Source organism: Serinus canaria, chromosome 1, assembly GCF_022539315.1.
Source record: "Serinus canaria isolate serCan28SL12 chromosome 1, serCan2020, whole genome shotgun sequence".
NCBI lineage: Eukaryota > Metazoa > Chordata > Aves > Passeriformes > Fringillidae > Serinus > Serinus canaria.
The window spans coordinates 73251-99995 of record NC_066313.1 but is presented as its reverse complement, the minus strand read 5'-3'; the positions used below and the strand labels follow the sequence as shown (position 1 = coordinate 99995).

Below are 26745 nucleotides of genomic sequence, written 5' to 3'. Positions count from 1 at the left end.
TTTAATCTTGGATGAGAAGACAAGAATTATTCTTTCAGAATAGTTTTGCAGTTTTTTAACTTTTCATTTCTTTGGGCTAGAACTGAGTAGAGGACAAAGAAATGTTGGTGTAAACAAAATCATCAAGCGCTGAGAGTGAAGTGGGAAGTGTATTTTTGCTTTTCTAGCTTGGCCTTACTGTACTATAAACCATCATAGCACTGCAGATCTGTGAGCTGCCAGATTTCTGATTTTTTCTGATCTTTTCCGATTTTCTGATTTTTTTTTTCTGAATGTCAAATATAAGTGGGGATACAAAAAAATGCAGAGCTTGAGTCAAAGTTCTGTTTGCAAAACAAAACCTGTGTTTTGTTTTCTGAGGTGGCAATGAACAGCCCCCTGGCTCTCCTGGGGGACATGAAGATTCATAATCATACATCTGAGTTTTCAGACAAACATTTTCCTCTAGTCCCTGAGGTTTTCCTACTTGCAGTCTTTGGGAATATTGGAAGTTTTTTCCCTTTGGGCATAAAGAGTCTCTCATTCTGTCTCCAGAAACAGTTGATGCCCACAGAGTCTTTCTCTTGTTACTTCTTGTTAATTGCACCGGAAGAGGCTACTCTGTCTCCAGTTAAAAGGAGGATTTTTGGCAAGGGCAGAAAAGAGCTTTAAAGTCTCCCCTAACCCATGCCTCTTGTCAGCTTGTTTAGATGGGATGGAGAAAATCTTCCTTTTCTACTGGAGTAGTTCCATAGTAGGTCCCAGGACATGTGTTTGCCCTTCTGGCTTCATGGAATAGCTGAGAGAAATATAACTGACTATCGGGTGGAGTATACTGCAGACCCAAGATTTTGGGGATCAAGAACAGTTTGCCTCTTCCTGACACAAGCAGGGAATAAAACCAGAAAGCAAGTGAGAAAACAGAAGTGCATAGGGATCTCCCAATTTCCTCAGAAAGCCACTGGGATACAATAAACTCCTGGGAATCATTCCTAGGAGACAACACAAGGGAATGGGAAGTGTAGATATGAAGGACAGAGAACACCTGTGGGAGGATGTGAGAAACAGAGCAGGCATGTGGTGTGTAAGTGCAGGCTTCTTGGGCTTTCCCACTCTGCAAAAATGTAACTCACATAACTGCAGGTCTGAACTGAGTGGCATGGAGAGGAAGAGGTTGTGTGGTTCCTGGAGAAACTGGGATCAAAAAGTTACAGGTCTGTTCTTTATTCATAATGGCTTGGTTTGTTTTTATAGGAAGAGCTCACAGCTTGGCTTCTTGTGTGTGCTGCTGCTCTCTGAACAAACCCTGTTTAAACTGGAGTGAGAATGAGGTTTTGCATTGAATTATCTGCTGGTTACCTGACCTTTTCTCTGGCTTAAGCAGAATCAAGCTCTTGCTTAATTCGACCCTCAGATTTAACACACAGCAGAAATTAGATTCAGTAAGATGGTTATGATTCATGTTATGATCCATGAGGGGGAAAAAATGAGGACAACCTCCTTAGGAAAGTATTCATGTGGATAGAACAGTTCATGGGAAATGTGACTGGTATCTCGACCACTGCTTTGATTCCCTTGCTACCCCAAAAGCATCCTCACCACTAACTTCAGCATTTTCTTCTTGCAGACTTAATCCTTCATCAGTCAGTAAGGCCAGTGGAAACAAACTGCTCCATTGGCATCAGGCTGATGGCTCTCCAGGATAACCATCCTGTTCCTCCAGCTGCCAGTTCACTTGCAGCATTAGTCATTGAGACTGAATTGAAAGCGGCAGCTCAGGCCTCAATTCCCGTGCAGCTTGTAGGAACTTTATTTCTTTGAGCCCTGCACCCCTCAGGTTTGAAACTGGCCATTAAGCTTAAATGGTGATGAGTTGAGTAAAGGAATGGCAGATGGACAGAGGCCAGGATCTCATAAGATTCATCTCCTTTAGAAATGGGCACCTGAAAAGTCTCAAGGACTGATTCTAAGAAAAGCAACAACTTTGAGTACTCTGAAACCAAAGGAGGCATTTGGAAATGGAATGGGGCTTGTTGTCCCGGTCTTATTAGTGAAACTAGATTATGCCTAGTTTTTCCAAGGAAACATCTATCTTTGCTTTTAAAAAAAAAAGATTTAGATAATAGAAAAAAAAATAGAGTGATTATATGAAAAACATTTTCCTTGCACAGAAAACCAACTTTTTATGCTATCTCTGCAGTACAACTGGAAGTTTGAAGTTGGTAGGATGGTAGTCTCTAGCAAAGAGAGCAAGGGTTGAGAGGAACAGTAGAAAAAGGCACACTGAAAAAAACAAGGCATGGAGGGAAATTAAATCAGATTGGTGACATGCAAGAAGGCATATATTAAGGAATTGCAGATTTTTACGTGTGCTGAGTAAAGCTAATTGTGCTAATTTCTGAACAGCAAGAAGAATAAACAATGCTTCTGTCTAAGTATATTTCTTAGTGATTAAGGATTGCAACATGGAGTGTGGCTAGAATGAGTCAAACAGAATGTTGACCAGGCACTTAGATAAAGAGTAAAATGATGAAGCAAGAAACATAGTGTCATGAATTTTAGAAACATTGCAGACAATTTGCAGACAGCCAGGTGACAGGGAATGCCAAGAGATCCTTATCTCTGTGGACAGAGAGCCCTGGCAGAGCATGACCTGTGGCATAGATGCCTTGAGAGCAGCAGAGGGTATGGCAGATGGGATTGGGGCTGAAACTCGGGAGTTAATTTCTCCTCGGTGCTTCCTTCACAAACCAAAGGAGAAAATACTGCAGAAGTACTGCAGCTGGATCCCAAACACCAATCAATATCAGAGTCATGCTTCTAAATGGTGTTTGTAGTAGAGTTTATTAACTATGCTGCTATCACTGCATGAAATATCTTCCCTCAAATTCACCAAGCTGGCTTGTGTATTTTTAATGAGTGTTGGCACAATTCTTCACAGAACTGTGGGAGCTGATGGAGATTTACCGGATGGATTAGCCTTCTGGGACTCCCACAACAATACGTGTGCTATTTCTATCTATTTTGATCTAAAATAGATGGGTATGTCTTTAAAATGAGCTGGCAAATTTCTGTGCTAATTAAACTAAATTGAACGATACACAGGAACTGATGTTACTAAATCTGTGCATGCAGGCCCAGTTCTGAGAACCGTCACAGCTTGTGGACTACTCAGCCTCAGCCTCTAAAAATACTGCATTGCAAAGCTGCTGTCCTACCCAAAAGACATTACCTGAGCTAATGCTGAGATTGCTTTTAGTGAGTGCTGGGCATTGGGCTCACAGCCTGAAATGCTCTACTCCTCGATCCTTGCATCTGGGGAGCTCAGACATACACAGAACTTTCTAAATTCCCAGATTCTCAGAGTTTTTAGGCAGAAAAAAAATATAAAAATTTGGATTTCCATACCTTCAGGTCCACTGCTACCCTTATCATTCCTATTCAAAGTGATTATGCCAGCTATAACCCCTTAAGAATTCTTTTTCATACAAAGAAGTATCTATTTATTCTCCTATGCCAGTTTTTTGTCAGTCATTTTTAAAATCATTTATCAGTTGTCCTTTTCAGTAAGGCTTTGTTCAGCTGCTCAGCCTCAGTGTTTTGTGTTGTTCTCTGGTGCTATGTTTTTTTAGTTGAAGTTCTTTGTCAACCCAGTGGATGCTGTGACTAATTTGGCTAATTCTGGAAGAAAGGATTACGCTTGGATCCTGTACTGGTGTTTTGAGTCTCAGTAAAAGATTACAATGAATGAGTAGTCTGGGTTAGACAGACAGTTGGGTGGGATGATACCTTCTGGCCTCCAAATAATGGGATCTTTTTGTGCCTGTGTGCTTTAGGCTTAACTTCTGAGCCAGTCTCTAACGCCTCGTACATGATTCCAGACGCAGAGCACTCCAGACATTGCTTATGAGTGTGTGTCCTGGATAAATGGGAAAGCGCCTAGTGGGGCTTTCACACAGAGGTGTGGAGATGTTACTGGGACACTGCAGTATTGCCAAGGTTTTCTAATTTAGACAATTCTCATGGTAGTTAACTTTTTTGGTATAGTTTCATATTGTTTTAAAGAGTGACATTTATTATTTCTGAAAAAAGAGAAACTTTATAGCCCTCCTCATTAGAGAATGACACTTGGGAAAGTAACTGCTGCAGCTGAACACCATCTCCCCCTCCATTACCTAACCCAGAAAACAACAACAAAAAAACCTCAGTATTAGGTTTGAAACATTAAGCAATCTAAGGTTTTTTGTGGGTTCTGATTACGATTCTCTTTGCTCAGGATAAGAAACCCCAAAACTCACAAGTCTTCTGATTACCCAGCCCAAGTGAACACAGAGCCATGACCTCACTCCATCCATACTGGTTGTGCTCCAGCCCTCCCTCTGCCCTGCTCTTCAGAAAAAGGGAAGGGATCTCCTTGGCCATCTAGGAGCTAGTGAAGACTTCTCTGACATGCAGGGGGCCAACTTGGAGGTCTGCTGTAGTCCAGGAACAGCCTCCAGCTCCCATATTTAGGTAGTAAAATAAAGTTTTCCCCAAATTCACAGCTAACTGATATTGATGAAGTAAACATGAAAGGAGAGGCCAGGAAGCTGCCCAGGAAGAGTTCAACCCTCACAATGCCCTCACTCCTGATCACCATGGCTATTATTACTGGTAGAGATCACACCCAATTTCCCCCTGACTTAACCTCGTTGTTTGGCTGAATTTGCTCCCTCTGGGAAAATCTGTTTCTGAGCAGAAGTCAGTAACAACTTGGGGATGTGCATGGTCTCAAGAAGGTGAAGCTTCTACCAGGGGGAGTACAAGCCACCCTACCCAGGAAAGGAGGAGAGGCAGCAGCTGCTGAGAAGACTGATGAGTGCAGGGCAGGCGGTGCCCCGCTATGAGAGAGGAGACAGGAAGGAACCTGGAGTTTTTCAGAGAAGGGTAAGAGGAAATTGTGACTTTTGGAGTGGGAGTCCTCCCTCAGCATGGGCTGTGAGCTGCAAAGGACTGACTGTTCTACGCGTGTCTGTGTGTGCAGTAATGAAAAATGCAGCTTTAGTGGTCTGCCTTGTGAGATGAACAATTTAGATACTATGTCACCACTCCTCTTATATCAGAGAACATTAGGTTTCAGCAATTTCCATTACTATTTTTATCTCTTATTGTGTGCAAATACGCAAGGATTTTACTAACAGCAGAGTCACGTTTAAGCTGCTTGAAGGTTGGAGAGCAAGATATATCTTATTTTCACCAGTCCATTTTTGCAAGTGAACCATATTGCTCCTACAGAATCAGAGCAAGTTTTTTATAAAGACATTTTCTTAAAGGATTGAATAGTTGCAATTGTTGGAGAAAGGTGCTTAGATGCTGGATTAGGAATTTGCAGGATCAAAGTAGCAGTTAAGATGCCAGGGAACTCATCCAAATCACAGCATAGCTGATATTCTTTAGGGAATACTGGACTGTTTTGTATACAGCACTCTTGGCCCCAAGTAACTTAAAACCTGAAGAATTGAAATGATTAAAAATATTGGGTCATACCTGTGAGGGTGTTGAGTGCCCACAACTCATGTAGGGCTGAATGCCCTGACCCTGTGGCCCTTCATGCCACGATGGTGATGCCAGAGGTGTTCAGCAAATGCCACAGGAGGCCCCTCTGCAGCACTGGCCACAGCAAAGTCACTTGGGTGCAGTTGGGCATTCAGCCCATTTTCCTGGCATCTCTCAGGAGCAGGCTGACAGAGGAGGGGCTCTGGCAAGGAACTTCAGTTATTTGTGATCTCAATTACACAGAAAATGTAGGGGTGGGTTTGGTTGTGGGCTTGGTTATTCTTTTTAACCCGTGAGAAGCTGTGGGGATTGCTGCTAGACCGGTCTCCTTGAGATCCAGAGTGCAAATGCAGGGCATGAAATTTTTTCTGTTCCTGTTCCAGTGCCAGTGCTCAGACTGAGGTCAGTGAGGCAGGGAACTCAGCTACAGCTCTGCTGTGCTGGAAGTGCATCTGCCTGGCTCCTGTCCTCCCCTGGGCTCTAGACAGGGAACAGTAAAGATAACAATGGAGCAGGCTTCTCCTCCCTCCAGACTTAATAACTGACAGGGAAGCTGATTTTCGCTATCCAGATGCACAGCTGGAGCTGGAAAACATGCCAGAGAACTGACATGTTTGACCCATCCCTGGAAGTGTTCAAGGCCAGACTGGATGGAGCTCTGAGCAATCTGTTCTAGTGGAAGGTAGCAGGGGGGTTGGAATTAGGAGATCTTTAAGGAGATTTCCAACCCAGGCCATTCTATGATTACATGATTTTCCTATCATTTGCTTGGAGTACTAAAGTTTCTATTTAAAAACTTTTTTGAAAACCTCTTGTCTTTGGGGAAAGTTTATGAAGGGCAGAAGTATGAAAATTAAATGGCACATTTTACTTTAAGGGCAAATTTTAATTAATTAAAAGGAGGGAACTTTTTTTCAGTATTTTCTTTGAGAAAAGGAGTTTTTGTTTTAACGATACAGAAAAGCCCCTGATTCAGCCACAATAAGAAATGTTCCCACAAGAAAATGCAAGGGGTTTTTTTTTTTCCCCTCTGTTATACTTAAGAGTGTGTGAAACACAGCTGCCCACGAGCCCAAAAGTGCAGCACATCCTTTTAACAAGACGTATAAGGAATACCTTAGGCAGCTGGAATGCAAGAACCTGGCCCCGAAAACCCAGCAATACCCTTCTGAGTGCTGCAGACACGCCCTGGGACCGTGAGCAGCCAGGACTGGCAAGGGCCTGAGCCCAGGGATTGTCCGTACAACACATCCTGCTGGAGTGCTGGGAGGGCTCGCACGCCCTGCCACCAGACCTCGTGTCCCCAGCCCAGGGTGCTGCGAGCACGTCAGGGGTCACCCATTCAGAGACTGGGTGGCTGCAGGCCAGACGTATAACCTTGACTGCAATGCCCTTTCCGGAGACTGACTGTGGTTTTCTTATTATCTAACGGGCTTGTCATTTCCTGTGCTAGTTGTAACAGAGCTGAATATTTTCTAGGTTACCTAACGAAGCTCCTGCAGAATCACACCGCCTATGCCTGCGACGGGCAGCACCTGAGCCTGCACTGCCCTCGGCACTCAACCATCAGCGTTCAGTCAGCGTTTTATGGGCAGGACCCCCGCATGTGCAGCGCTGGGGAGCCTGAAACCAGCATGGCAGAGCCCAGGAACTGCGTGGCACCCACCTCTTTGCAGGTACCACATGTTGTAAAGGTTCTCAAGGTACAGGATGTTCTTGACGGTTTCCCTGCCATTTCTGTGCAAGTGTTCTCAACCTGGAACAAGACAACTCTGTAGCTATGGTAGTTTTCCACCTAAAGGGTTACAGCAGGAAGGGTTTGTCTGGACAGCAGGGTATTACCATGGGATTGTGAGAGCTTTGAAGATTGCCTTCCGTTGTGATGAACCTGGCTTTGGAAACCCCATTCCTAAAGTTCCCCAAAATAGTCCGCTCCTTTCCATTCAAGGGCTGGTCATGACTGAGTTGACCAGACTTAATCTCTCACACAGGCCCTCCTTGACCCCAGGGGAGGATACAAGCACTGGACAGAACGGCCGTTACAAATCCAGCTAGTAAGATGACATGCTGGTTGGCATTTCGCTTGTTTCATGCCTGTCTTCCCTCACTGAAAAGGCACAGCAACAGCTAAACAGCAAATCCCAAGAATTTCTGCAGATTCCTGCATTTCTGTGACTACCTGATTTGTATCAGCAACATCCTATGGCTTGTTTGCTGGGCCTGCTTCAGTATAGCTTAAAATGATTTTTACTTCATCAGTTATTACTTTCTGCTGTGGAGACTTTTGTAACAAGGTCTGACTTACCCTGCTGTCAAAGGCTTGTTTCATCTTAGTGAAAAATACCCAGTGTTATTTCAAATTCAGTAAATCCTTGCAAAAAGGAGTAGTCAGTGGAATCTGAACATGTTCTCTTTTTTAAACTTGTAAATGCCTTAGAGAAGTTTTGATGGAGTTTGCAACATTTCTGTCTGCAGGCCACACGATCCTTCTTGACATCAAGGAATGTCTGTTCCCACCACTACTGAGTTGAAGGGTATTATGAAGTGGTTTGGCAGTAATATCCTCTCTCTAGAAACAGTATTAGGGCAATTTTGTAAGTGTGGCTCACCCATGATGTACTGCAATTTTTGAGGACATTCCAGACATGACCTATGGGCCATGTGAAAGTACATCTCTCCACCAAAAACAGCAGGCCAGATGCATCCTTAATGTTATATTACTGGCTGCAGTAAAGTGGCACCAACTATTATTTTGGGCTTGTGAGTGCCTTTGTGAGATCTCCGTGGGCAGTTTTTTCCATTGAATATAATAAACACAGCATGGGGTAACTGTTATATAAACTACCATCATCATTTGGGCACTGTGGCTGATCAAAGGCATGAAAGCATTTTGGCAAGGCCATGAATTTGTGTCAGATACAAATGCTCCGCATCTCAAGGAGTTCCAGTTCTTAGGAGAAGGAACATATCTTGTAAACTGATTTCTTAGAAAAGAGCGCCAGTGACCTCATCCCTCCTTCCCTTCCCTTTGGGAGTGGATCTGCAGTCTGCACAGGCAGCTGAGATGATGCCCTGTAGCTGGGAGGAAGCATCACAGGCACATATTACAGAGACCTCTTGTCTCAGGGCTCTCTGCAAAGCTGGGTCTGGCTCGAGACAGTGACTGCCTGGTGCTATTTTGAGTATCACTGTTTGCCTTTGTGGCTGCGTGCTTTGCACAGCATCATGACAGTGCTGTTCGCATTAGGCAGGAGAAAACACAAACAGATGCACAGGAGATGATTCAGCTCAGGTGCAAACAGAAGGTGACTCAGCAGGGGACAGCTCTATTTACTAAAGATGTAACTCTGTTTCACTGGTCCTTTCCAGAACCGTTCCAATTAAGGAGGAGTTATTTTTTTGACTTGCAACTCTGTAAAAGGAAAATTGACTGATAAAATAAAGTCTTCAGTGCTTTCCTTCCCTTTTAAACTCTTTAGAGTGCATTTAATGCTGAAAAAGTGTTGGATGCGTGTCCTCTTCCCCTGCCAATGGGAGCTGTAGGACACTGCAATGTGCTGCCAACGTGTGTCATTGCTGCTTGGGAGGGAAGGTTTCCAGTGATGACAACAGAGATCCAGCCACTGCCAACTCTCTCAGCCTGGAAATAGGAATGCAGCTTGTGCCACCACAGTGGTAAATTTGTGATTTGGTCTCTTGGTATGACTGAGACCTCTTCTGATGAGAAAAAAAGCAAAAATTCCTATACATTTTGAGCAACTACCTCAAACTATCAGAATGGTTTATTACAGTTACTCTGGTTAAGAGTGGGGTGACCTGGAGATAACGCCCTCGTTTGTCACAGCCTGCTGTGATTTTAAACATCATGAATCCTGTGTGCAACCACACAGACTATCCAAAAACAGTGTCAAAAAAGCCCTCTCTTAACTGAGTTTTGGAGGCAAATAAGAATTTCCTAAATACACTGCTGCATTTAAACTGGGTGTTTTTAGGTGTTTGGCTTGTGACTGTGTTAAAAGCTGGACAGACTGGCCCTGGCACTGTCTTCATATTTTCTGCAGCTACAGTTCCAAGAGCACAGCTGGAGTGGGAGCACCAGTGTGAGCTGTACAGGCACTCAGTCCTTTTTTGCCAGACTGGGAGAGAGTCCACATAACACTTTGTGTATAACACTGCTGACCTGCTTGTGGTCTCGCTCTGCTGCCACCCCAGGGAAGCTGCACTGTAAGAACCAGGATATATTGCTGGGCCAGTAAATTTGGGGTAGATATGTCCTTAGAACAGCATTAAAAACACCCCACAAAACAAGACGAGGAGGCTGAGGATGGAATTGCACACCTGTGCTATCCAATCAAACCAATTCTGAAATTTGCTCGTGGCAAGTCAAGTAAATCCCTGATAATGTGTGTAACTGCAAGCGAGAAGGAAGTGTCCCTTAAGCAGGGGGTCCTACACATGGCTTAAAGCTTGACTGGTACTTGTCATTAGTCAGAACTCTTTCAGGTGAAGATTATTTACAGAGCACGTTCAGGTACATGTAAGCAGATCAAGAAGTGGTTAAGAAGACACCTTTTTTGTTGCCATGCTTTCCCTGGACATTGAACTCCCATAAATGTGCCCAGGAGTGTAAGAGTGCCTCAGGTATGCCAGTGAGACAGCTGGGGGCTTTGTGTGTTTCCACGTGCTCTGGTCTCTGCACCATCGAGGCTGTGGTGGCACTCAGGACAGCTTGGCAGAGGGAAAAGTGACAAACAACAAGTTGGTAACATCCTCATTTGCTGTGAGTGTGGCTGTGATGAATGGGTTCCCATAAAGTTGGCCATGACTCCAAGCCCAGTAGAGCTATGGCCTAGATCCAATGATGCAGATGTTTCTTGCATGTTTATAGCCAAAAAGTTGTGATTTCTCTCCTGTGTAGAACAAAGTACAACTAAGTGTTTTCATTGCTGTATAGCTTCATACCTTGTTGTCAAGACTATCCTTTTTGCCCATTGTTCTAGAAAGTACTGGATGAATGCCAAAACCTGAGATCCTGCCAACTCCTTGTCAATAGTCGGGTTTTTGGGCCTGATCTGTGTCCAGGAACCACTAAATTCCTCCTTGTCTCCTTTAAATGCAAACCTAGTAAGTAATCTTTATCAGGCAAATGTGTTTTTCTGCGTGTTTTGTTGCTTGTTTTGGTTAAAATGCCACTGCACAAGGCTTTGCATAAATCCATGTGAGGTTCTGGGGCTCCTGGATTGATAACAAATTGTTATTTTCTACTTTACCTTAGCTCTCTATTGTGTTTGCAGCTTCAGGGTGCTTGCTGCCAGTTTAATGACCAGTGTAGCTTGGCAGATGTCAGACATCAGACTAGAAAGAGAAAATGTAATGGAAATTATTTTTAGTGAGATAGCAGTGATAATGTTATATTATAAAGAGCTGAACAGCAAAACCAGATGCTTGGGCTAAGGATCAAATGAAGAAGGTATCCTAGGAAGGAATCTGCAAAAAATACTAAGAAACTGGCTCCAAAGCTTTCAAAGATTCAGAAATACCTCCTGTTTATGGAATAATGGCCAGAAGATACATGTGCTGACTTGGTTAGGGGCTTTTATTGTAGAATCAGCTGTGCTCTGTGCAGGTATTCGATGCTGATATGTGAAGGGACAAATCCTGCCTCAAAGAGAATCCACTTTGTAAACATGAGAAAGGGGAAGAACGATTAAGATAATCCTCATGAGGTTTCCTTTATTGGTGGTTTTTAATCGTTCTCATTGTTGCTATGGTATGTGAGAACAAGCTCCAGTAGCCTGGGGGCTCAGCTCTTTCCCGGTGTGGCTAAAGTGGGTCCCAAAGAAAACAGCTGAATGATGATTCATGGGTAGGTTCACCAGCCAACACAGAAATACCAACCTTAGAGAAAGCACTAAAGGGTTTTCTTCGATCAGAGCACTAAGACAGATAGCAGTGGTAGAACAGGAGTAGGTGGCAAGCAAACTGAAGGGCCGGCTCACAACGGAAAGTGGAAGTCAGAGCAGAGAGATGGATGGAGGAGGCAGATGTTACCTTTGGTGAAGCACTGACTCAAGAACTCCCAGGGAGATACAGTGGGCCAATCATTAGGGGGGAAAAATGCCTGAAATTTAAAATTTTCATTATCTGTTGTATTATATCAATAGTTTAATTTTTTTTTATATTGCAATTATCAATAGTAGATTAATAGTCCATTATTAATAGTAGATGGATTTGAATATCATAGCAGTGTCTGTGTCATTAGAAATCTCTTTTTGCCAATCAAAAGTGAATTGGGATCCTGTTTATTACTTTCAGAAGCTGCTCAATATTTTTTCCCATGGGATATGAGCTTCTTTGAGTATATAGTATTTTCTGTGATCTGAATTTTTAAAAAGCTGGTCAAAAGTGTATTCAACAGCAGCTGCTGCCTTAAGAATTGAGGAATAGTCCAATTCCAGTGCAAATGACATGATTTCTAGTGACAGGAAATTTATATTTGTAGGTAAGATACTGATATTGTTAGTCTTGGTAATGGAAAACATCCTTACTCAGGAAATCCCTTCAGGATAACTTCAGGTATATTGTGCAGTCTCCTTGCCTTTGAGTGGGCACTGAAGCAGTTGCCTAAATCCCTTGGTTTTTCACCTATTTAGAATTATTGCTGCTGTGTCTTTGCAGAGGTTCCTGTTGGACTCTTCTCCTTGTCTGATACCTCGTGGGGTTATATGTACTTCCACAGCCTCTCCAGCACAGCCAGGCAAACTCAGAGTCCAGCTGCAGGCTGTCAGTCCTTGGGCACAGACCCCAGGGTTTTGGCCTGTTTATGTGTGCACAGTGTGGCAGGTGCTTCTAGAGAAGTCACAACCTGCAGTCAGTCACGTATTTTTCAAAATGTTTCAAAAAATGTTTTCAAAATACTTTTCAAAATCACTCCTTTTTACACTTAAGCATGTGGCTGTTGATGAGCTCGAATGGAAAAAAAACCAGACTGTTACCAAGAACATTAACCCATTATTTTATCTGTTCTGTTCTGGATGAAACAATAGTGTTTTCATTCATGAGTAGATGGGAGGTTTTTCTCTCTCCAATTCCCAAAGAACCAGCATCCACCCTCCACTCACAGGGGCACCACTGGCTAACAATAAGGTTTCACTTTTCTTCTGCTCAGCTCAGGAATCTCCTTTTCCTGTTTTCACATTTTTGAGGACAAAAAAAATGGGGGAGAATAAACTCTTCTCCCTGACCTTATCTGCCATAAGAAGGTTTGGCATCACAGCTCAACCAGAAAGACTTGAGAAAGTAGAGTGCCACCAGCAGAGCGGCTGCTTAGGCCAGAAAGAGCCCTGTTGGCCAGGAGGCAGATTTAAAGGGGTACCCTGGGAGGGATAAGCCATGAAGATGAGCTCAGTGCCTTCCCCACCTCTGCTGAGGGTGCTGCCTCTGCCAGCTGAGCAAGGGATGAGGGGATTTTTTTAGTTCCTAATTCACACCACTTTGCCAGCCAGACTTTGAAATGAGCCCTTGCTGGGTAGTGCTGCCCAGGGAAACCCAGTGACCTTGGTGGAGCAGTGCAGATAGAGCTGAGAGCACTGTGTGGCTTGGGATGGGGACCTGGCCTTGTGTCCTGCCCTTTTGTCCTGCCATTGTTTGTACCTCGCCCAGCACTGCCCCTGACTGAGGCACCTGTAGAGTGCAACCCAGGAGAGACAACCTGTAGTGTCCCCAGGAGAGACAAAAGGGAAGGGTGAAGCTTCTCTTGTTGAGCAGGAGTGGAAAGAAAGCCAGGAAAGCAGGGAGCCTGTTTCACTGGGAAAGGAGATTGGCAAAATTAGGGTTTTCTGTTCTGTTCAAGATGGAGCCACAGGCTCTAGACAGTCACTTGGGCACAATTCATTTGGAAGAAGCACTCTGCTCTTGATTTTGTGTCTAGCTGTACAGGTGCCACGTGTCACTTGCAACAGCATTTGCAGGAAAGCTGGTTTGTGTCCTGCTGCTGTTTGCTATTAACAGCCCTGCTATTTAAATTGCCTCACGCTATCATATTGCTGTTTGCTTCTACTTTAGCTGAATACAAAACCAAATCAGCATGTGAAAACCAGGAACTGAAGCTCCACTGTCAGGAATCCAAGTTCCTTATCATCTACTCGGCCACCTACGGCAGATGGGCACACGAGGAGAGCGTCTGCTCAACAAAGGCGGAGCACACACCCCCCTTTGGTATGTCTGGGCACCACTGAGGGACTTCTCTAGGCAGGAGCACAGGCAGCAGAGAACACAGGTGGGGAGAAACTTCAGCTGCAAGAGCAATGGTTTTGAAAGCATCTGGGATGGAAAAGTGAGAGAGATTATTTCTGAAACTCAAACAAATTGCCCAATATGAGGGACAAACATAGAGTGAGAAATGCAGCAAAGTAATGAATTTTCATATAGTTAATCAGTTCTTAGTATGAGTAGCATCAAAAATTAGTTCCCTTGCCTGCCTTGAATTTAGGTGACATATAATAAATATGTTTGTCTCTCTTCTTCCTCCAGCTTCTGACAATGACCAGGTGACTCCACTGTCATGATGCTGTCTCTTACTGCTCCTTCCTCTCTGATACCTGTTTGTGCCTGTCTGCATTAGCTGCAGACTGTACAGAGAGGGCCCCTGGGGCAGGGCCATTCTTTAGATGCTGTTATATGACCACAGCCCAAGGCTGTGGTGGCACACTGGGAAGTTAAATGTACCTGGGACTTCTGTCTGGCACCAAGTCAGGAATGTCCAGTGTACCTAGAACTAAACTGAATAATAGGTTCAGTGGTGACACCAAGGGCATGAAGGTAACTTTTCACACCATGAGAAGGTCAACACGAGATGAGTGTGCTGTTCAAACTCCTTGGTACTACACAGGGAAGGGCTTGCATGACTGACACCAGCCTTGTGCAAAGGCTTAACATTGCTCCTAAGAAACATACTTTACATGTTGCCTATGAGAAGCATCTCTGAACATCAAGAAGAGATCAATAATTAATCTTAAGAGCCTTTGCCTGCAAGCCAATGTTTCTATTTGGTTACATAGATACTATTAAAAATTTAATGGCTGAAAATTGCAATCTGTTCTTAGACAAGAATCCATTTAATATTGCCAGGTCTGTGTTTCACACCGGCTCTCTTGGGCCTTCACACAGACTTAGCTGTGCCCGTCTGTTCTGTGAAGAAAACATCTTAGCAGGTCTCTGGCAGGCCCCCACACCCCTTATGACAGTGGCATTAACAGGTGACACAAGGCAGGGCAGAGCCTCTCTGATCAAGAGAGGCTGTCACCACACTCACGTCTTGCACTTCACTGACCTCTCAAAATCACTCCCTTGCCTCAAATGTCAGCACTCGCAGTCCACAGATGAGAATTCTGCAAACCTTCCCTAATGGATAAAGTTTCCCAGGATAAAGAATTTGCAACAGCAACAAGCTCTGCTGTGGCCCCTGTGTAGAATCACCTGTGCAGCAACACCCTGGCTGGTACTGGTTCTGTGCTATGTAAAGCAGCCTAGGGCAGTAGGAGTAGAAGAGAGCATACAACCTGAGATAAACGCAAAGTAGATCTAAGAAGGTAGATCCTTGTAACGGAAGTGCTTGGCCTCTTCTGTGTGGTACCAGGGACTTTCTACAGGAATTCTGTTGGAATTTCCAAAAGCCCCTGTGTGGCCTGGGAGTTCACATTCAGTTATCACAGTATCACAGAAGACTTGGCACTTAAGGGCCAGACCCAGCTGGCTCCAGATCTGTCTCAAGCCTGAATCTTATTTGTGTGGTTGTTTAAGCACCTACAGATGTGAGTGGGTGCATGATTAGATTTCTGCAATGACTGCGTACCTTTCTCTCAGAGAAAACAATGGTAATTTGAATGTAATGACTTGAGACAGCTCTTCCCTCCTGAATCAGAACCCATGTACCCATTTGTGTTTGTACCAACAGCTGAATTGGCTCCTACACACATCCATTATTGTTTCTGCTCACACTGGTGCAACTCAGCCTAAGGGCAGCGCTCAAGCCATTCCAGTTCTTTCACTGCATCTCAGAGAAACTGTGAGGGGATTTTTTTAGCACTGTGCAGAAGAAAAGTTACCCACAGGTCCTAATGACAGGCCCAGAAAGTGTCTGGTGAGCTCAAAAGTTTTGCATCTGTCCATACCTGATAGGGTCCTGCCAGGTGTGCTGGGTATTGAATGGGATGCTCCTCGAGATCTTGGCTACCTGCTGATATGTGTGACAGCAGTGACAGACAGCAGCTTTGGGCTGGGACAGATGTGTTCTCAAGCATCACTTTTCTGTGAACCACCTGTCAAATCAGCTGACAGATTTTCAAAGCTTTGCTTCAAAGGGAACCCAGGAAAACATAACATTTCTTTGGCATAAAGGCTCTTTTCCATATAGAAAATAAACTATAAAAATCCATCTCTGCTGTGGGAGGTATCTGTGTGGCCTTGAGCACTTGTAGGACCCTGAGCCTCACCTTCCACATTTAGCATGAGTACCTACTCATGCAGCTGGTTTTCTGAGCCAGTTTGATGTAAAAGCCAGCTCCTGCAGCTGTCCAAATGCCTGGCACTGTTAAGCCTGTACAGAATTTCCAGCAAGCGACTTTCCTGTTTTACTAAGACTATCAAAAACTTGACGAGAAAATTCTGGGTGTGGTTCTGTAGCAGATGGTTCTGCCTAGAGGAATCCATTGTGCCCAGCACCAAAGCAGGAAACCATAGCAGTCTGTTCCTGTGAGAATTGCTGCCTTTTCTGACCCATTATCTCTTTTGTATTTGTACTAACATGTGCATGAGGAAACAGAAAATTTATTGGTCAGAAAAAGTTAAAGAATTGTGCCAGAACAGGTTACCATAGAGAGCACCAGGAAGATTCAGGTCAACAAACACCTCTCAAATAATAAATTTCTCTTGTTAATACATGAAAATACTTGAAAGAAGGCTTGGTAGCGGATTTTCTTTAGATTCAACTTGCAAGCCAGAACATTGCAAAATCCTTCCCAGAAATTCCTCTGGATGCACATTGGCTGGTCAGATGTATGTTCCCTCAAGCACCAGTGGCCAGCAGAGCCCTGAATTACACCCCTGTCACGGTTCTCATTGCTGGAAGGTGGGGTTCTTTCCAGTACTCCCCTCTCCTTTACCTGGTCCCACTTTTGGAGGGTTGAGAGGGGAAGTGGAGAATTCACAAACTCCCATCACAGCTTGCACTGTGCCAAGACATACCCTGGGGTTGGGCTTTGCCTAGACTCCTCTTTATTCCCAATGGAATTCAGGTAAGAAGAAGGGGTAAGAAAGTCAAGCTAGGGGGATTTTCAAAATCCTGAAGGTTCCTTCCAGTCCAACCAGGTGTCATGATTTTTTTAATGGAACAGGATTCTCTGATGCTGTGATTATTTTTGTTTGTTTGCTTGCTTGGATATTGTAGCCAATTCAAAGGGCCTTTTATTCACTGACTGATGGAAAAGCTTTTGGTTTCTGTCTCTTACTAAAAGATGTACTCTTTGCCTGGTGTGAGCCTGTCCCCTGGGAAGGTCTCTTGAGAGCAGAAGTAACAGCAGTGAAGGTACAAGCAGCTTAAGCAGATCTGGAAATGTTTCCACACTGCCTTGACACTTTGGGCACGGGAGACAGGAATAAAATGAATTTTGTGGATGCAAAAGTTAGGATAAAACAGTTCAATTTTCCTTCTACCACAAAATCCCATAAGTCAGCTCTCTCTACGTGCAGACATCAGCTATGAAAAGGTCCTTGCCTCTGCCAGCCCAAGCAAACTGAGAAGCTAAATAGGTGCTTCGGGCCCTAAGAGTGCCAGTAGGAGCCATGGCACCCTTTTGCCCCAGTGAATGTTGTCAAGACAAAACTCCCTTAAAAGAAGAGGTTTTCAGTGCAGCAGCAGGATGAGGAGTGATTATTTGAAGGGAGGAAGAGACCAGCCACCATTTTTAGAGTCCAAATAACTCCTCTGAGATGAACAGGGAAGATCAGATTTTGCTGGTGGAAGTTGCTTGGAGCACGCTGAGACACACATCCCTTCAACCACTAATGTTTTCTTTACCAGCTGTTCGGGGGTTTCTTGGGTCTATTTTTTTCATGGCTCACATTTGTGAAAGGTTTGGAAAAGTACACTCGGCCCTCAAGTCTAAAAGGAGCCAAGGAACTCCTGCCTGTGCACGTGCAGGAGCAGGGAGTCTGGTTCCTGCTGTCAGGAAATGGAGAGCCACTCTTATCTCCTGCCCTCGGTGTTTGGTGGGGTGGACCCCCCACTCTGCACACGCATGTGCAAGGAGGAGAGAGACACCAAGTTTGGGGTTTTTTTGTACAAAAGTGCTGCTGATCACATTGTGTGTTTGTGCTGGAATCAGCAGTTTGAGTGGCCCTTTTCTGATGCACAGGCGGACCCTATGTGCAATGCTCTTGCATAAATTACCATATTATTTCAGCAGCTTTCTTTAGGAGTCTGCAGCCTCAGCTTGCTCCAAACTCCACAGTTTCCCCTCGTCAGTTCATGTCCCCACAGCTGATATCTGGGCTCCACAAAGCACAAGCCATCCTGATTTGGAGGTGTGAAATCTTTGCTTTCAGTTGATTTTAAAAGCGAGCTCCTTATTCTTCTGTGTGTGGGTACAGCCCAGAACACATAAAGCAGTGTAAGGAGCAGTTGGGGATGAAAGCAGCTGGAAGCAGTTGGAGAGGGTGAGACAGGCACAAGATGCTCCATCACCTGCAGGTTTTGTGTGGCAGGGTGGAAAGAAAGGGAGGGAAAGCTCCTTCTGTCTGAATTGAGAGCAGCTTTAAGAAACCAGAAGACAAATTACTTCTCATTAAAGCCTGTGTGATTTATGGCATGTCATTTGCATGCCAAAACTTTCCAAAACAAAGCTAATTAGGGAGCTGAAAGAGCCTTTCCTCCAGAAACAAGGCTTTCTGCTCCAGCTATTAAATAGCTGCAGTCAGACTGGGTACTTTATTACTGCATTAAGAACCTCGTCTTGACACCCGTATCCCCGTGCCATCCATAGCAGTGTCCGGTACAAAAGATCCACCGACAGCCTTGGTGTGCAACAAGCAGCTTTGGGAGAAAGGCATGGAGAATGGAGAGTTTTCCCAGCCACACATTGCTGCCTTGTCCGCCACCGCTGGACGCCACCAGCCTTTTAGCACTCTGGGAATGTGACATTCCAGAGGCAGGTTATTGAAAATGTATGGTACCAGTCTAACAAGCCCCAGGGATATCTGTGTAGATCAGAAAGCACCTAGTCAGAAAAGAAGCCACATTGTGTATTTATGTTCATCTCCCAGTTCATGGTTTCTCTGGGGCCATTCCATGGGATTCCTTTACTCAAAACACAGCCCTCATTCAGTCACTGGAATAAGGTGTTTGACCAGGAGCAGGGTAACTTATTCAAGTAAATCCCATCATAGAACTGCTGGGAAGGTAGCAAGGCCACATGTAAACCAGACAGGATTTTTCATTAAATCACTGAAACCCAAAACCTTTTCAGAATGCAAGAAGTTTAAGTAAGTTTTTTTACGTTATAACACTTTCAGGTAATGTCTGTCCTGTCCTGCAGAAGAAACAGGCCACGGTTTGCATTTACTCACCTGTGACACCAGGCAAGCCTTGGGAGGTTCTCCAAAAACTGGCCTGCCAAGAACCTGCAGGCATATGATGACTGGCTCCTGAGGTAGAGGAGCCAAATCCAACATGGACAGAGATGATAAGAAGCTATTAAGTCCCACAGAAACATGAGCAAAGGCAAAATTATACATATACTTGCCGTATCACTGAATATGTAGAAAACCATCAGCACAGCATCCTCCTGGTTTTATAAGGCACCAAGACTAGCTCCCAGTGCAGGAAATTCTATGGAAAACATAATTCAGTTTGCCACTTTGCTTTTGTGTTCCCAGTCTAATAATTTATGAATCACTCGACAACTCCTCCTGATACTCTCCAGTTGGTTTTGTATTTGCCAAAGTAAGCCTAAAACATCCATCCAAATATATGCTTCCTCACCTGGAATTGCCAGGGAGGGAAACTAAAACTGCTGAGTTACTTAATCAGAACTTCTCAATTCTTTAGGTCAGCCCTTCCCTGCCTTCCCAGCACTCTCTTAGAACACACAGGTATTAGGATTTTAGGTCTCTGAAAAGTCAAAGAGCCCTGTCCTAAAATCCATGTCCAAAGCAACCCACAAGCCCTTTGCCAGACAGATCAGCCCTGTATCTCCTGATGGCTCTGCCCAGGTGTATGACTTATTTAGTACTGGTGTCAGGGAGTTAACTCAAAAAAACCCAAATCTGCCCCATTTTCAAACATTAAATGTCAAGAACTCAGTCTCAAACCTTCTCTTACGTTCAAACAGAGTCGGGGAACCTTTGGAGTATCTTTGCAAACAGTGTTTGTCCTTCCTCTACAGAGGCACAAATGAGCTTCTGCAGTTGGCAGGTGTCTGGAGGCCATCCTTTATTGTAGGCACTATTTTAATCCTCAAAGAATGACATCTCAGACCTTTAGAGCCCCTTGCCTCAGAAGCTTGGAGGGAAACATATCTGTCATACACAGAAAGCTGCAGTGTGTGGGGTGATGCAAAAATACTCAGAGAAGTATTACTTTCTCCAAACTTGTCCTTTCTGCATCCTCTGTTTAGAAACAAAGACTACGGGGTGTTTTTTGCTTTGTGGCTTGGAGTTTTGCTCATGTGGATACAGAGAACTTAATCACATTTAGAGATGTTCTTTTTTTTTAAAAGCAGAGTGTGACTCACACACTTTCCCACTCAAATAATTTCAGCTCCAGTGCCAAACCCATTATTGGAAGCCACATGTTTCCCTGGTTAAATATTGAGCCCATTTTGACCTCTTCATAGTAAACCAAAAGCTACTTTTTAATACCCTGAACTTCCCTGTAACCTGAGCTGTTGCAACACATAAAAACTGATCTCACCTGACTTGAACTGAACTTGGATATCCAGTTGACTCATCTCAGTAACCCAGGGCCGAGAAACAGACTTGGAGACAGCATTTCATCTCTCTAGCTTTGAGATGGCATAGATGGAGAGCTACTTGGATGTGCTAATTTTTCCAACACATCCTGAATGGAACACTGAGACCTTACATTGGGCACCTGTTTGGAGCTTGATAAGACTCTTTCTGCGCCCTTAGTATGCACCTGTAAGGCAACATGGGAGAGTTATCTCGCTGCAAGTTCACATTTTTATTGCAGCTGACTTCCTTGCACTGACAAATCTTAATATTTAACCCTGAAGTCCTGTTAAGGCAAAGTCACACCTGAGATCAGGTACAGATTTGTATCTCTAGTCATGCATCTAGCAGCTCTCATTTCAGATAACACCAGGGTGTTGTATATTTATTGTGTGTATTTTTTCTTTCAGACTGTTTGTCTTACTCAGCTCTGGAAGTGTTATCAAAAAGGTGCTATGGGAAACAGAGATGCAAAATCGTTGTCACTAGCCGGGATTTTGGAAGTCCGTGCCTACCTGGAGTGACAAAATACCTAAATGTCAGCTATGCATGTGGTAAGAGCAAATGCACAATAATTTTCAAGGCCTCATTTCTGCTTGCAGAGACACATACATGTCCACCTGTGGGCACTGAGCCTTCCTAAATATCCATTTCCCTTTAACACAGGAAGTTTGTGACACAGCCGTACAAAATAGGTGAACAACCCCCCGGGCACAGAGGCACCTAACAAAGACTCTGGCATTAAGGGTTTTTTGCTATTAAAAATGCAACCAACCATAAAATATCAGCTGTGTAGTTCAATATTTTTGAGAAATACTATCAAGATTTGTTCCACAGAGCTCACCTGCAACAGAACTGGGAAAAATAAACTGGCATTGCCTGGCATCAGTGCAGGTAAAACAGTCCAGCATAACTGAAGCACTGTGTACAAGCCCAGTCCTGAAACCTGATTCACATGAGCACATCTACAGCTTCTCCCTCACTGAGAGGTTTCCTTTTTCATGGAAAAGGAAGTGAAGGTTTATGAAAAGTAAAGGTTTGAGATTATACATCCATTGCAGGACTGAAAAGTACTTCAGCTCTTCCCTCAGACAAGAGGGAACAGTTTTCCATATTGTTTGCTATAGATTAATATAATTTCATAAGAGGCAAGCAGAATTCCCTAAAATACTTCAATAGGAGCAGCTCCACAGGTCCATACTACAGAGTCCTTTGGCTGCACCCCTAGTGAGCAGCGGTCAAAAGGCACAGGTTACCTGAGACATGCTTTTAAGAACAACAGTGTGAGACTGATGGCCAGATCACTTCTACCTGAAGATCAGAGGAAAATAAGCCCCACAAGATTTTCAGTCTCCCCAGGTATCGGTTTGTCAGCTGTGAAAGGTGGTGCAGTAATTCACCTTCCTATTATTGGAGAAATCTGGGAATCTGCCATTGGACCGATACATTATATTATTGTGTAGCTGCCTTTATGAATGAGCTAATGTAATTCTCTCTAATTAGCATGAGCATAATTACAAGAAGTCATTCCTCTTTCTGTGTCTGTGCACCAGAAAAGCAGAGTGAGTTTGTTTGTGAGTTTGTTTGCACTGGAATTATGCATTCTGTTATTTAGGGATGTGGTTTTGCAAAAACACGTGGGTAACAAATAGTGTTCTATTGTGTTGCTGGCACATTTGGAAGAGTTTTTCTTCTGCCAAATCTTACTGGGCTGTGCAGTCTGAAGCATTAGCCAATGATTTGCTGATCCGATTACTTTACAGATCATCTAATGAACATGGGAAGAATATTCCAGAATGACAGTTTTCATTCACATTCATTCTCCTCACTAGAGGATACCTGTTAATCGGGTGCTTCCTAAGATGATGCAAATAGATCTGCCCCTGTAGTGACAGGAACTCAACAGAGCAGAGCAGTTTTGTTCTCAGGGCTGTGCCACACTTCAAAGTATTTCTGCCATGGTCAGGAGTGTGAAATACTCCCCACCCAGTGGTCAGCAGCTGTTTAGGGGTAGCATATCTGGCTGCATTCTTAGACTTACAGTTCATTCCTGACAGCAAAAACATGCCAGGAGCTAGGAGGTGCTGGTTTCTTGAAGTCTCAGTGCCCCCAGTGATCTGCTCACCATCAGCTCCTGTCTGCACCAGGTGAGACCTCCTGGCTCTTGCTGAGCCTGCACTTCAGGATCAGGGCATCCTCTCTCAGGAAAGAAGGCTCCTGCAGCCCCGTGGTGTATTGCACTCCCTGGCTGCCAGAGTCCCTTTGTGGGCTGCAGGAAGTGACTGACTCCTACTTGCCAAAGTAGTGCTGGCACAAGTTGTAATACAGATGTGATTATCTTAATAAAAATTCTTATCCTGGTCACCGCTGTTCTGTTCAGTGACCTCATGTGGCCTATACCAGTTAAAGTCCTTGCATCTGAAAGGCACCATAATGAAAACAAGCAATGCAAGCAGCCAGGGGTTCTTTCTGTCCATGCCATTTTGAATTAAACATTCCCCTGCAATAAATATTTGAATGGCACAGGGGAAAAGAGCAAGTGAAGCCCTGGGAAGCTCCCCCTAGGAGGAGCAACATCAGCACAGGGGGAGGAGTCCCAGGCCCCAGGAGAGGAGCTTTGCACTGGAGAAGGTGCATTCTCCCAGGATGTTGTTCACCACACAAGCATGTTGTTCAGAACAGCCAGGCCTGCAAATGCAGACTGCAGGCTGGAAACAATCCTGCTCCCTGTCTGCCCCACACGCCAAGGAAAGTATTCTGCCTCTGAAAAACAGCTACAAACTACCACGAGGTACAAGACAAAACAGAAATGAGCTTATTTACCCCTGTATCTGTTGGCCTTCCACTGCAAACAGAAGCTAAGACTCCCAGATTCCTTCATCAGGAAAGGAAACAGCTCTGACTTTGAGCCCACACAGAAAGAAAAGTTCTGCTGAGAAAGAAGTGCTATTTTTAGTTGTTTTCCAAGTGAAAACTATGCTAAGCTGCAAACCTCAGTCTCCTCTGTTCCATTTAACTCTCTCAACACTATTTCTTGGCGAATGTTTCTATGAGGGACAGAGGTGAGTGTCGTACTTGAAATTTCTTCCTTTTTTACCCTCCACGTCGGTTTGAAAAATCAATCAATCAATCAGCTTTCACATAGTACAGGAACAGGTGCCAAGATCTGGGTGGCTGAAGGGCCCATTCATCCATTACAGAATATGTGAACTCTCAATGCCTGTACCATGCACCTGCTTGTACTTCTTTTAATTATTTGAAGAAGACTGTGAACACTTATCAAGGGAATAAAATAATGAAATGAGAAAGATGCAGCTCATTTATTCCCATCCTCCCCACCTTCCTCAGCAACTGTCCGTCTCAGAAGCTTCACAAATGACATCGCACAAGACTTCAACCTTTATCTTAGCATGACCGTGAATTATCCTCATCCAAACACAGTACCTAGATGCAACTCAGCATTGGGCTGTAGCCCAGTTTATGCTGAATTTAGAGGCCAGTTTTGTCTCCATCCACTGGCTGGCACACCCCTGAGGGGCTGAAAGCAAGGGGCAGGTTGCCAGGCTGTGTGGAGATGCACTGATGTTCCTGGAGCAGGCTGGTGTGAATCCAGTCACAGGCCCAGAGCTGCCCTGACTTTGCACGAACCACACAGTCGTTAACGCTGGAAAAGACCTCCAAGATCAAGTCCAACCTTCAATACCACCACTGGGTCAGAAACCCAGTTAACAAACCCAGGGTTAGCAGTGGGATTTGTAATTAACTGGGGAGAGGGTTCTTAAAACTAACAGAACACAATTTATCTCTTGTCTCTGCAGTTCCTAAATTTATCCTCACAGCAGTCAACCCCCTGGTCCCTGATAACAAGTCTTCCATCAAACAGAACGATGGTATGTACCAGCACAGACACAGGTTTGGGATGACGTAGTAGAAACCCTTCTGAAAGAGCTGCTCTTCCCATTGGAGAGCAGAGGACAGGCCAGGAGTGGGATGTGAACACAGTCCTGCAGTCCCAGCAAAGCTGCGGGAAGAGTGACCTGTCCAGCTGCCCAGAGCCAGCATGCTGGGAAGAGTAAAAGTGAAACTGTAGCTGTTTCAGGGTGGAGAATCTTTTACAAGTTATGCCAACACCAGCTCTTCTTCAAGGCCACAAAGTTAAGGATGAGGCTGATGTGTGTCCCCAGTAACAGGAGCACATGGCCTGGTTGGGCTGGGAAGGCCATTGGAGAACTGTGAAGCTTCACGAAGTAAAATTACTTCAGAAACCCCAATGGGAATAGGTACAAGGGGTTCCTCTTGGCAATAGACTCTTTTAAATGAATTTGCCATTTTCTAGATGTTTGATATTTTCAATATTTTGTTATTTCTACTTTATTTAACTTACCAACCATTGTTTGGTCTAGTGTTCTGCAGCTCCTTCAGCACAGCGCTGGCCTGCCTGTGTTTTGGGTGGACTTGTTAGCTGGAAAGTTACTGGGTGAACATCAGTTTAGTAGCTTCATTGAATTTGCTTTACCTCCTCGTGTCACAGGTGTCGACCTTGATCCAAGGGAATCCAGACTTCCAAAGAAAGGTGGAACTATTGTTAGCTCTAACTACTTGGCTACATTCGCATACATTAGAGGTAGGAAAATTGTTTGGCTGACTGGATTGTGGCATTGTGGGAAAAGGGGGGATCAACTCCAAAGGTTATAACTAGTCATCCCATGTTTATGGTAATGACCTCTATTACAGTATCATAACAATCTTGTGGATGAGACAACCCCAGCATAGTTGATAATTAGGGAATATTCCTTGCCTTGAAGAATTCAAACTCTCTTAGCAACTGCAGCAAAGATATTTTTAAATTTTTGATTGGGACTGTTGGTTGTTCAGTACTTTTGAAAACCTGGCCCTGACCCGTGAGAGCACTGGAGACACCCATCTTTGGAAATGTTGGGTTGCATACATACATGGATCATCAAGGAGTAAGAAAAAAAAGGAAAAAGCCGTCCCAAACCAACCTTCTCTGCTGTGAGATGAAGCAGGTTCTGTGATTAAGTGCAAAGGAAGAAAAGTGCTCCCTCCTCAGCCTGGCCTGGAGATGCTGCCGAGGCCCTGCAGAGCCCAGTCCCTCTTCTCATGCCTCATGTTTGTTTTGGCAGCATGGCTGGAAAGACCAAACAAGGTGTGCAGAGCTCTGGTAGCTGGTTGACAACAGACCTGAGCTGCTCATAAAGGGCTGGGGTCATGTTGTAATTTTACAGTGTTATAACCAGAATGGATTTTTGCCCAGCAGTTGGAGAGGCAGAGCTGGCAGGGTTGGCTGTGAGTGTCAGGACATTTGGGTGCCCTGTGGCTACGGAACACTTGGGAATGGCTGCTGGGGGTTTGTAACCAGCCTTGGCAGGTCGTACAGTGATTAAGGCCTGGCTTTCTTGCCTGCAGATCACCCTGAAAGAGTCGCTCTCCTGTTTGTGTCCAGCGTTTGTGTGGGGTTAATCTTCACGCTGTGTGCCTTAGTGATCTGCGTGTTGTGTCCTAGTGACATCCAGAAACTGCACAGGAAGAGGGATCAGCTGGTGCCACAGCGTGCCAGAGCCTACAGGAGCAGCGCACAGGAGGAGGAAGAGGAAGAGGAGGGGGAGGATTCCTCCCTTTCAAACACCCAGGATGAGACAGACGGACTTTACAGACCTTCTTACTCAGGTTATAACTCGGCAGAGGCAGCGGAACTGGCCGAAAGGATTGAGCGCAGGGAGCAGATCATACAGGAAATTTGGATGAACAGTGGCTTGGATATGACACCCCCTAGAAATATGAATACATTTTATATTAATGAACAATAAATGGCTTATTTTGGATGTCACTCTACCCCTTTTTTAAAAAAGAAAAAATGTACCTTCTGTGAAGGAACATTTGTATCAGTGAATATAATTATTTGTAAAATAGAAATATATACAATAAAAAGAGGGTTTCATACCCTTGACTGTCTAGAAATCCTTCTGTGAGAAACACTCTACAATTTTCACTCATGGTACAGATTACTTTTCACTGTAACTTACAGTTTCACTGTAACTGCCAAATGCACGTTCAGGAAATTAAAAAAGGTGGAAAATATTTAATCAGATGTATTCAACCATCAGAACAGACCTGCCCAAGATGCACTCCTGCTGCTACCTGTGCTGGCCAATCTGTGAAGGACAAGCTTTAAAATGGCTGCTGCTTTCATTAAAGACTCTCGAA

General features: G+C 44.3%; 1 protein-coding gene across 7 annotated transcripts in view; it reads left to right on the top strand.

Moving 5' to 3' along the window:
* The window catches only part of EVA1C (eva-1 homolog C), a 41261-nt gene extending 14888 nt beyond the window's left edge, over positions 1–26373 (top strand). For 3 of the 7 annotated variants that reach the window (XM_050975203.1, XM_050975214.1, XM_030234672.2), the window contains 8 exons: positions 4718–4905; positions 6994–7190; positions 10515–10638; positions 13579–13731; positions 20931–21074; positions 24339–24410; positions 25052–25144; positions 25948–26373. In XM_050975203.1, coding sequence (XP_050831160.1) covers positions 7119–7190; positions 10515–10638; positions 13579–13731; positions 20931–21074; positions 24339–24410; positions 25052–25144; positions 25948–26348 — 1059 coding nt within the window. In that variant the 5' untranslated portion in view covers positions 4718–4905; positions 6994–7118 and the 3' untranslated portion in view covers positions 26349–26373. The remainder of the gene's footprint in view (positions 1–4717; positions 4906–6993; positions 7191–10514; positions 10639–13578; positions 13732–20930; positions 21075–24338; positions 24411–25051; positions 25145–25947) is intronic. The other 4 variants (XM_050975209.1, XM_050975211.1, XM_009085488.4 and 1 more) reach the window with 2 other exon arrangements.
* The last annotated feature ends 372 nt before the right edge of the window (positions 26374–26745 follow it).